Raw genomic sequence first — 11,082 nt, forward strand, 5'->3', positions numbered from 1 at the left:
CTGGGAGGCTTGCTGCTAGCTGCAGTGTAGACATAAGCAGAGAGACCTGCATCCAGCCCTCCTCCCCAAGAAAACAGAGCTTCAAATGGGAAAGGGGGAGGTGGGTGGGAGCCCCAGGCATTTTCATGCACTTTTCAGCTATTGGAGTCAGTGCAGCAATGCTCAGAACTTGGAAAGCATCTATGCATCTGTCTTGCTAGGGGTGTTACACCAGCAGCCAGGACATGGGATTTCACACGTCCTCCCCCCCACGCACACCCTAGGGTGGCCACATTAGCCACAAGTCCAGCATGGAGATGGCCTGTGCTCCAAGGGGATTTGCTCAGATCCAACTTTCTTCTCTCTAATGGAAAGAGAACTAAAACCAACTTCATTAGTGTTGGACTCAACCAGAAGCCAATGGACCCTTCTGGGACTGCTGCATACACTAGTATCATGGTAAGGCCACTGGACTCAATATGGAGCTGACATCTTTTCTCCTCAGCCTAACCTCCACACTGCAGTACACTGACTGTCCCTGAAGTGGAAGGGCTGGATGAAAGCCTCCGCCTTGAAGCCCAGCAACATTACTCCTTGACTGGCTCAGGGTATTGCTACAGAATGTGAGAGGCGCTGAGTGTGCTGCTTCCCCCATGTAACCAACCTCTGTTGCGCAACAGGGAGGGCACTAGCTATGGGGCCACCCCCTCTCTGAAGTCTGTTGACTAGTCCCCATTATTTGCAGGACCCTCTCAGAAATGTGTTACTCATGCTTACTTCCATCCTGCTTTAGCTCTTTTCTACTGAGTAGATGCCACTTCCCCCACCACCTCCATTCCATCATGGTGCAAACTTGTCCTCAAAGTTCTCCCCATGTGGGACTTGAGGAAGCTCATGGGGCACCTACCCATCTCATCCACAGTAACGAAAAGGTGGGTCTCATTGCCAAGGTTGGAGGTACGGATGGCACAAATCTCTAGTCTGGCTGACTCCCAAGCACAGACCCGCTTACAGTTGGGCATGCTGAAAACTGCAAGCCCTGTGGAGAGCCCAACAAAGACATGCTGTCCAGAGGCTGCGAGGCAGTTGGCTCTTCCCATCACCTGCAGAGATGAAAAACAAAGCAGAAGAGAACATGACCCTGCCCCGCCACCCCATGACAGAGGGACTGATCAGCTACACCAGCCATTTGCCGGCGAAATCCTATGACCTTCACTAGGGCATGAAGTCTAGCTCCAATTTCAGAAAGATCCCACCAATATCAAGGATGAGGAACTTCTTCAAGGGAAGCTTGCCCTGTCACCGCCAGTGCTAGGGATAAACAGAAGCCTTCAATCCCCAGGCACTGTTCAGTAGCACTAGAGCTTTCCCACACCCCACTACTCCCACAGGGAAAGCGGAGCAAGTGCAGACATTCTCCTCAGGAAGCCCACACAGTCCCTGGGCACCATGCAGCTGCATTCAGTGTTGCTCTGCACCATTTCTAAAGTATTATTTTTAAAACGCAGTTGAGTTTGTCCATATGATAGCAACAGACTCATCAACTTCTCCAGAATAAGCAGGGGCTAGGGTCAGTCTGGTGTAGAAAAGCAGAGGGTGAGCCTGACATGATTTAATACCACCTCGCCTCTTTCAGGAGGGTGAGATGGGCTTTGAAATGGGCCATGTCCTGTACTTCTCAGATGAGCAAGCTTAGAGCTGTAGCCTTGTGGAATGAAACTGAAAGCGAGGGAAATGCTAATGGCGTCTCGGGAATTTAAATGGGCAGAGGGGTGACAATGGAAGAAGAAAGCAAAAGGAACTGAACTGACAGTGCCTCGACAAACTGTTGCAATGACAGGTGGCAGCTGTGTTATGAAGGGTCTCAGTACCTGGAATTCAGCTGTGGGCAGGTACAACTTGGGCTGGACCTTCAGTGTCTGTGCCTCTCGAAGTGCCTCCTTTTTCTCAATGATTTCCCAGGCCTGCTCGAATACTAGGGTCACCAATTTATTGATCATCCGGAAAGGCTGAGGCAATGAATCAAAGATTTGATCGGGATCCTGCAGGAAGAAATTTTCTTCCTCATCCTTCTTAATCCAGTCCTTTTCAGAAGGTGGAGGGATCTCCAGGGGATGTTTCCGGATATATACTGGCATCTTTCTGTCTTCCCTGGTGTGATGACAACACAGGTGCCCGTCACAGTAGATGGAGAGACCCAGGAAATCCTACAGTAAATAGATCCTTGAGATAATGGGAGGAAACAGATGATAATACTTAGGAACTAGCTATAACAAAGAAGGAAGCTTCCTATCTTTATATGGAGAAATGACTATACCTATTTTGTAGGACTCACTTCTGCTTTCCTCATTGTCTTCCCATGGTCTCTTCTACAGCTCAGTGCTGTGCCATGTGAATACCATCCACGTGGATATATGCAGGTTAAGTACACAGGTGATTAGACATCTAAAATGCACAGCTAGTTATACAAGTTTTAGGTGTGGTGTTACAGATCAGTTAGGATACAGGTAGACTGGTTTTTGCCTGTCTCCCTGCTGACCCAGCCTGGAGAAAGTCAAAGATATGATTTGTTTCAAAGGAAAACTTTTCAAACTGCTTAAAACTTTATTTATTTCTAAACCATGTTTCTTCGCACTAGTCAAAGGCCTGTGTCAATGTGAACTAAGCTTATGGCAAGTTAGAAGCTCTTAAATTAACCGACAGGGCCTGTGACTTCCTAGATGTTTGTACAGTGCCTAGTACAATGAAGCTCCAGACCTGATGGGTGGCTTTGGGACTTTACCACAATGATCAGAGCACAGAAATATCGTCTAAAATGACACTTGGAAAACAAAACATTTCCTACTGACACAACTCAGAAAGGGCCAAATGGAACTGTACCAAAATTTCCCCTTTGGGCTGAAAAAAAAGGGTAAAAAAATCCAGCACAAAAGAGTCATTGTCCTGCAAAGTTACAGAGAGCTGTACACAGATGTTGCAAATGGAAGAGTTTCCTCCCCTGTAAACTGAAGGCTGCTAGCACAGTACTATGGGATCATAATACATGGACTTTAATCAAACCCAAACACCTTGGGCATGCTCGTGTTTTCTTCTATGGCCTTGTCTTCACTGCTAAAGCAGATGTTTTTCCTTCAGGGTAATTAATGTGCATGATCTATCTATTGCAAGGTAAAAACACAGTGAAGACAAGGCACTTTAGTTTTAACACAAGGCACACTAGATGAGATGTAGTGCTGACCTCAGTGAGTCTACCTCACAGCAAAAATGAAGTGCCTGATCTTCACTGTGTTTTTACCTCAGGACAGTTCACGGATGTTAGTACCCCATTTTTATGGTAAAAAATGCACCTTTTTAGCAGTGAAGACAAGGCCTAAGAGCTGTTTGTTTTTAATAAATGAGCACAGACCCCGTTGAGCTTGCATGTGCTTTGCTGCTACCTTAGCCAAACACCTACAGGCTGAGAGACCACGCCCTAAGTTATGCAAGCTCTTTCCACTCTGCCGCAGGCAGTGATGATGCTGGAGGAGCTCTAAAATGTCCACAGATAAACGAGTGCTGTGTAGGTTTATTTGGCTCAGGGCTGCAGGCCTTCTTGACTCAACCACTCATACAGAGAAAGCGGGGTGAGCGGCCAGTGTGTGTGAGCTGGCAACTGCAGGGTTGCCATTTACCACCCCACAAACAAGCCTGGGAGCAGATAGTAGGCCCTAGACAAAACAACTAGAACTGCTTAGGTACAAATCAGGATCCATGATGTCTTCTACAATGAAGGGCATGTCAAGGGATAGAGAGTGGGGGAGACAGATAAATGAGAGGCCGGCTTTGATGTGACCCTGAAGACCAGGTGATTCTGGGGTAAGTGCTGAGTCTTACTGCAAGGTTTAATTTTCAAAGCTGGGAGACCCAGCCACTGGATTTTCAGGGGGTCTCCTGGAATTTATTCGCCCTGTTCATGGGGATGGGCTATTGCTGAGGAGATCCCCACTGCGGGGGAGGGTGTTGCTGAGGGGATCCCCATTCCCATGTTAGGGATAACCATTCCCTGGGAGGTGCTGCTGAGGGGGGGTCCCCATTCCTGGGAAGGGAGGGAGGCTTGCTGAGGACACATCCCCGTGATTAGTCCCCTCCTCCTCACTCACCTGTAATCGACCGTTGATCGGTTGCTGTGGTAACTGCTGCGCTAGGTCCAGTCGGAGCTAGGTCCGGGTGGAGACAAGGCCCCACGGCGGAGGGTTCCGGGCCCAGCTCCATGGGGCGGAGCCTGTCTGTGTGTCCCGGGCGGCGGGCGGGGTAAGAAGCGGCCCCGGTATCCCGAGTACGGCCGGAGGCTGCGGGGGCTTCGCTTCTCTTCCGCCCCGCGGCAGCATGGAGGCGTTTGTGAACTTCACCAACCAGACCCAGGGCCGGGACCGGCTCTTCCGGTGAGCGGGGCCGGGGGCTCGGGCTGAACTTGGCCCTTGCCGCGGCTGGGGTGTGTCGGCAGCTCTGCCTGGTCCCGCCTGCAGCCCCGAGCCGGGCGGGCGGTTTACCCGAGCCTCCCTTGACAGCGCTGGGAGGGGGGATGGCTCTGCGGTGCTGGGAGCCACTGCCGGGGCCTCCGCGCAGCCAGCCCTGGCCCGGCGCCTGACCTCAGTACCCCAGCGCGGTGCCAGGGGGTGCTGGGGGGTGCGGGGCTCGCTATGGGGCACGCTCCCCCCCACTCAGTGCTGACCCCAGCGCGGTGCCAGGGGGCGCTGTGGGGTGCGGGGCTCGCTATGGGGCACGCTCCCCCCCACTCAGTGCTGACCCCAGCGCGGTGCCGGGGGTGCTGGGGGGTGCGGGGCTCGCTATGGGGCACGCTCCCCCCACTCAGTGCTGACCCCAGCGCGGTGCCAGGGGGTGCTGTGGGGTGCGGGGCTCGCTATGGGGCATGCTCCCCCCACTCAGTGCTGACCCCAGCGCGGTGCCAGGGGGTGCTGTGGGGTGCGGGGCTCGCTATGGGGCACTCTCCCCACACTCAGTGCTGACCCCAGCGCGGTGCCGGGGGTGCTGTGGGGTGCGGGGCTCGCTATGGGGCATGCTCCCCCCACTCAGTGCTGACCCCAGCGCGGTGCCAGGGGGTGCTGTGGGGTGCGGGGCTCGCTATGGGGCACTCTCCCCACACTCAGTGCTGACCCCAGCGCGGTGCCAGGGGGCGCTGTGGGGTGCGGGGCTCGCTATGGGGCACGCTCCCCCCACTCAGTGCTGACCCCAGCGCGGTGCCAGGGGGTGCTGTGGGGTGCGGGGCTCGCTATGGGGCACGCTCCCCCCCACTCAGTGCTGACCCCAGCGCGGTGCCAGGGGGTGCTGTGGGGTGCGGGGCTCGCTATGGGGCACGCTCCCCCCACTCAGTGCTGACCCCAGCACGGTGCCAGGGGGTGCTGTGGGGTGCGGGGCTCGCTATGGGGCACGCTCCCCCCACTCAGTGCTGACCCCAGCGCAGTGCCAGGGGGTGCTGTGGGGTGCGGGGCTCGCTATGGGGCACGCTCCCCCCACTCAGTGCTGACCCCAGCACGGTGCCAGGGGGCGCTGTGGGGTGCGGATTCAGTATGGGGCCTGCTCCCCCCAACTCAGTGCTGACCCCAGCGCGCTGCCAGGGGGCGCTGTGGGGTGCGGGGCTCGCTATGGGGCACTCTCCCCACACTCAGTGCTGACCCCAGCGCGGTGCCGGGGGTGCTGTGGGGTGCGGGGCTCGCTATGGGGCACTCTCCCCACACTCAGTGCTGACCCCAGCGCGGTGCCAGGGGGCGCTGTGGGGTGCGGGGCTCGCTATGGGGCACGCTCCCCCCACTCAGTGCTGACCCCAGCGCGGTGCCGGGGGTGCTGTGGGGTGCAGGGCTCACTATGGGGCACGCTCCCCCCACTCAGTGCTGACCCCAGCGCGGTGCCAGGGGGTGCTGTGGGGTGCGGGGCTCGCTATGGGGCACGCTCCCCACTCAGTGCTGACCCCAGCGCGGTGTCAGGGGGTGCTGTGGGGTGCTGGGCTCAGTATGGGGCACACTCCCCCCACTCAGTGCTGACCCCAGCGCAGTGCCAGGGGGTGCTGTGCTGCGGGGCTCAGTATGGGGCCTGCTCCCCCCACTCAGTGCTGACCCCAGCGCAGTGCCAGGGGGTGCTGTGGGGTGCGGGGCTCAGTATGGGGCCTGCTCCCCCCACTCAGTGCTGATCCCAGCGCGGTGCCAGGGGGTGCTGTGGGGTGCGGGGCTCAGTATGGGGCCTGCTCCCCCCACTCAGTGCTGACCCCAGCGCAGTGCCAGGGGGTGCTGTGCTGCGGGGCTCAGTATGGGGCCTGCTCCCCACTCAGTGCTGACCCCACATGGTGTTGGGGTGCTGTGTGGGGGCTCAGTAGGAAGCAAGCTCCCCCAGTCAGTGCTGACCCAAAACCCCAGTGCGGTGCTGGGGTGCTGTACTGCAAGGAGCTACCAGCCTTTGGATGAAAAGTAAAAGTCAGGTCCTTGCTGCCTGTGGCTATTACTGATCTCTGGGTACTTTCCCCAGGTGAAGGGGTGTTTGCCCCAACGGCCTGCCACCATCCATCTCCAGTTACTTGATTGTTCTTCTGTAAACTTCCCCCAGTTTCAATTCAGTTCCTTTACTCAGTTGTGTCTTTCTCCGTTGTAAGCTACCAGATTCAGTTGGAGGCATTGATTTTTACTTCCAATTCCAAATTGTGCAATGTTAGTGTGTGCTCATACAGCTCCTGCGTTCCACTCCAGAGTTGGCTGGGTTTCAGCAGTGGGTTAGGTGATTTATGAAGCTTACCCCTTCCATGGGATCTCTCCATATTCTACCTACTGCAGTGGATATCTATTGCTGCTTAATGATTGCTGGGGCCACAATACAAATAACAGACTCTGGAAAAAAAATTCTACTGATCTGCATCTTGTTCCATCAAGGACACTGGCTTCGCCCCTTCATAGACCCAGAGCCTTGCTGCAAGCTAGCATTTTAGCACTATTTGCCTGTGGATATTTCAGGCAGTATTCGTTTACCTTGCCACCAAATGTGCCCAACAAAACCCTTTATTGACTGCTTGCTGCTCAGCTGCATGGTCTCCCGTTGTCATGTTCACACTGTATTTGCGTTGCTTCTCACATTGCATGCTGTAGAGTGCTGACCCTAACAAGTAATATCATGTGATTTTTATACCTCGCGGTGCTGTCGCATGGGTATGGTCCATGGGGAGTCCCTAACTTGGGAAGAAATTGTTCCTTTCTCTTCTCCCCCCCCCCAGCCCCGTGATTGGTCCTTGTGTCCTGTGAACCATTTTCCTCATTTTTTCCATTCCAGAGCCATTCAACACACATGCATGTTGCTTAGCTATTTATTAAAGCATAAGGCTGACAAAGAGACGGTGATAATGAAGCTCAAGGAGTTGGAATCTAGCATGCGCTCTGGCCGCAAATGTAAGTACCCCATATCCGGACGGATGGTCCCTCTTCGTATTGCTTATTCCAGCTAAGCAGATGCCAGTTGTGCCGGCTCTTAAGTAGTTAACTTACCATGCAGCCTCGGATCATAGGACCTCATTTTGCATACTCATGGAATAGTAGATACACCCTTCCCCCACCGCATTTGCACTCACTTTATTACCTGCTGTGTTGTATGGTTAGCACTGCTCAAAATACACATGGCAGGGCCAATGCTGTGGAGTAAGTGAAAGCCAGCTTGTTGTAATCCATGCTGTGAACTGAAATATATGATACCTGTGGGCTGGGAACTAGCTGTAGCATAATTCCCCTAAAAATGTGCGCCTGAGGAAAGGTGTTGTTCTAAGTTGGTCAGACTGTGAATCATTAGCCCTCAAGACTAATTTAGAAAGGGTGTAGCTCAGGGGTGCAATGGGATTGGTACACTGGCACCTTCTTTCCAAGAAGCTGGGTTACATCCTCTTCAGCTTACAGCAGAGTGTCTGTCTGTATCGCTCTTTCACTTACACTGTAGAACTTAGCATGATCGGTAGTACCCGTTCAGAAGAGACTTCAGAATGGGACTGGAGTAGTGGAGGGTGTTCTAGGTCACGACAGACAGGCGGGCATTGGCAGAGCTGTGTGGATGTCCCAGACTGGAATGGCAGGGGATGCTGCCAGTGAGTATTGAGGTGCATCAACCAAACTATATGGGGGAAGCTTGTATTGCATCTGTCTACTATACATGGCTCTACTATTGCCAGCCTCTTGCTTCTGCAAATACAAAGTTACCCTTAAATGAAAAGACAATATTTAAATATACGAGGCCCAGAAGACCAATTAGTTGTTGAAAAGCAGAACTGGATGGCAGCCTACAGGGAGTGAGCCATGCTAACTTCTCTGGGTTCTCTTGCAGTGTTCAGACTGGGGAACATGGTGCATGCCATGGTAGCAGCCAGGAGAACTACTCAGCTACCAGACCTGGTGCCCCGTCTCTGCCTGACAGCCTCCAACCTCAGCCGTGTCCTGTATTTCATCTGTGACACAGTCCTGTGGGTGAAGAGTGTTGGACTCGTCCCTGACATTGACAAGCAGAAGTGGCGGAATTGGGCTACCAAATGCTATTACTATTCACTGCTGATGAATTTGACCAGGGATTTGTATGAGATCTCCTGGCAGATGGAACAGGAGGCTCAAAGGAAGAAGGCAAGGAAGGAGAACTCTTCTCAATGTGACAAACAAGATCAGGACCTGTTTGGTTTCCATGCAGATGGGTTGCAGCCCTTTCTCCTCCTGCTGTACTGCACACTGAGGAAACACCCTCCCTTGTTGCTAGACACAGTGAAGAACCTTTGCGATCTCTCTAGTCCTTTGAACCAGCTGGGAATCTACAAAACCAACCCAGGAGTTATTGGGCTCTGTGGCCTCCTCTCATCCCTGGTGGGGATCCTCACAGTGGCAAGTCCACATATGAAGTTGAAACACTGATCTGAGAGCATCACATACGGTGAGCTGGCAGATTTGCTTCTCTGACCGTTTTCATTCCAGGATGGTATTTTAAAAATGAACACATTTGATAATCGCTCTTCATATGTGTTTTTTTCTGGAGGAGTCAGCTTTACTTCTTCCTACTTCCTGATATCCTCTCAGGTGAGGAGCTGCCCTGTGCTGTGACATCCTACATGATGAAGGAGAATGGTGAAGAGGCTGTGTAAGGACTGAGCAAAACATTCCTGAAGAATATTGTGAACCATGGAAATCAAGACTTTTTACAAATTGCTGCTAGTTAAGGACATGTTGCTGTCTCCTGTATTTGAATAGAGATGTGGAATAGCTGCATAGGCAACTAAAATTGTATAAAAAGCCATAAGGAGTGGTGCTGACACTGGAAAGGCAGAATTCACCAACGGGGGTTCATACAATCATTCATCCTTTTTTTAATACATTCAAGCATGTTGGTACCAGAAAGGCTTTGGGAACTGTAGTTCAAATGGCCTGGATTAAAACATGAATTTTGTGAGGGAACTGGATGATGCCCGGGGACTGTTAATTGGATATATGGAGCTTTTCATCTCTAGGCAGTGGTTCAAAGCCAGCCCAGGCTTATAGTAACTGAAGAGTGCTCCTGTTTGGTGATATAGTGGTCACTATTGAATATGTATTGGTGGGACTGGATCCAGTTGCTAGTGAATAGATGTCTATATCCCAGAAACCACCACTCCATCTGCCCTCCTTGTTGAGAATACAAGGCCAAGGATTGCTTGGGCCATGGAATCTGAATTCCTCTCTAGAAGGGTTCTTCCAGGTCATGGTTAGGTACACTCTTTTTCCAGTGTATGTAGGTAGCTTACTTCAGTGCTGCTCATGCTGGGATAAGCAAAGGATTTCAGTCTCCATGAAATCCATGGTGCTGATCTGGCACCATTCACCAGCACTAGCCTTCCGCCAGATACACACACCAAACCCTTGTAATCCCAGGAAGGTGATGATTTCTGTACTCTCTGAAGCAGCTTTTGAACTGATATCGCTTTAGTTTTGCTGAAAGTTTTCAAATATCAATTTTAAATCCTTATGCTATTGAGAGAAACCTGCCCCAGGGCTGCTGGTGAGTGAGCTGGAATGACGCTGCCAGGGGATGTTGTCAGAAAAGGGAACTTACACTCTTGGACTGGGATGGGCTTGCTGATGCCAAAATCCTTTGATAAGCACCTGCAAGAAGAGAATCCTTTTATCTGACCCTCTCTAGAGTCTACCCCATCATGGCCACCTGCTTGGATAAGGACAAGTGATTTTTCTCATATGTCACCTCTCTGTTTGTGTGGGTTCTACCACTCTAATGTCCCTTTCATTCTCCCAGTCATCTTTAGGTGGAATGTTGCTTTGAATTATTACACAGGTTCCGGGAGAAAATACTGTCTAGTTTTCTAAAGTGTATGATGTACGTTGTTTGACATCCTTTTGGGTGAGGGGGACTGACTTTACAGAAATCCCCGTTTCATTAGCATCTGTGGCTCAGCTCCTGTAGAATCTACTTGTGATGCAAGAGCTAAAATGATCCCTTCTCTGTGTCTGAGCCTGTTCTGTGATCTCTGCTTCCCACCAATGCAGAGACTTCACTCCTCCCTGCAGCTGGGAGGGCAGGGTGGCGAGTTTACGACCTTTCCCAGCAGTTTTCTGGTACAGAGGGACTGTCGAAGGGCCCGCCTAGTCACACTGACTCCAGGTGAGACAGCCTAAGAGTGAAAAAACTCTCCTGCGCAGAGAAGGGGGATAAGTGAGGAAAGGTTTTCAGGCTGGCTTGCCTCCTCAAAGCCTTTCCCCACCAGGGGCTGACCTGTAACACCACTATCTGGTTCTGACAAGGATGCTTGGGCTTCCAGGCTCACTGCTGTGGGATTCCAACAGGCCTGTCTTAGTCCTTTCCTTAAGCAGGTCAGTGGATTTTAGAAGCTAATACTTGTGGTTCCCCCTGCAAGCAGGAATCTATGGGTTTAATGTATTTAATTTAGCTTAATATAACGAAAGCTGGAGAATTAACCAAAAGGAGAGAATTCTTTAGGTCAGCCTCCTCCAGGCTTCTGGAATAAGGGCTGCTGCTGCTGTACATTGTCTAGGGAAACACAACTAATAAACTGAAGCGAGTTTGAATCTGTGTCTGTTTCAGGGTTGTGTGCAA

At 52.2% G+C, this 11,082-nt stretch overlaps 2 protein-coding genes across 5 annotated transcripts in view; one reads left to right on the top strand and one right to left on the bottom strand.

Moving 5' to 3' along the window:
• The window catches only part of WDR93 (WD repeat domain 93), a 22,853-nt gene extending 18,324 nt beyond the window's left edge, over nt 1–4,529 (bottom strand). The window contains exons 1-3 of one of the 3 annotated variants that reach the window (XM_073304128.1): nt 4,119–4,529; nt 1,851–2,186; nt 887–1,082 (exon numbers count right to left, since the gene is read on the bottom strand). In XM_073304128.1, the coding sequence (XP_073160229.1) occupies nt 887–1,082; nt 1,851–2,117 (463 nt within the window). In that variant the 5' untranslated portion in view covers nt 2,118–2,186; nt 4,119–4,529. Of the gene's footprint in view, nt 1–886; nt 1,083–1,850; nt 2,203–2,296; nt 2,838–4,118 lie in introns of those variants that run through there. The other 2 variants (XM_073304126.1, XM_073304127.1) reach the window with 2 other exon arrangements.
• On the top strand, nt 4,170–11,054 carry PEX11A (peroxisomal biogenesis factor 11 alpha). Of its 2 annotated transcripts, XM_073304134.1 has the most exons (3): nt 4,170–4,400; nt 7,288–7,403; nt 8,323–11,054. In XM_073304134.1, exons 1-3 carry the CDS (start codon nt 4,345–4,347, stop codon nt 8,892–8,894), a joined length of 744 nt encoding a protein of 247 aa, XP_073160235.1. In that variant the 5' UTR covers nt 4,170–4,344; the 3' UTR covers nt 8,895–11,054. The 2 variants fall into 2 exon arrangements, with proteins under 2 accessions (XP_073160235.1, XP_073160234.1); XM_073304133.1 differs by lacking the exon at nt 4,170–4,400 and having other exon boundaries at nt 5,451–7,403.
• Nucleotides 11,055–11,082: the final 28 nt, after the last annotated feature.

Source organism: Lepidochelys kempii, chromosome 10, assembly GCF_965140265.1.
Source record: "Lepidochelys kempii isolate rLepKem1 chromosome 10, rLepKem1.hap2, whole genome shotgun sequence".
NCBI lineage: Eukaryota > Metazoa > Chordata > Testudines > Cheloniidae > Lepidochelys > Lepidochelys kempii.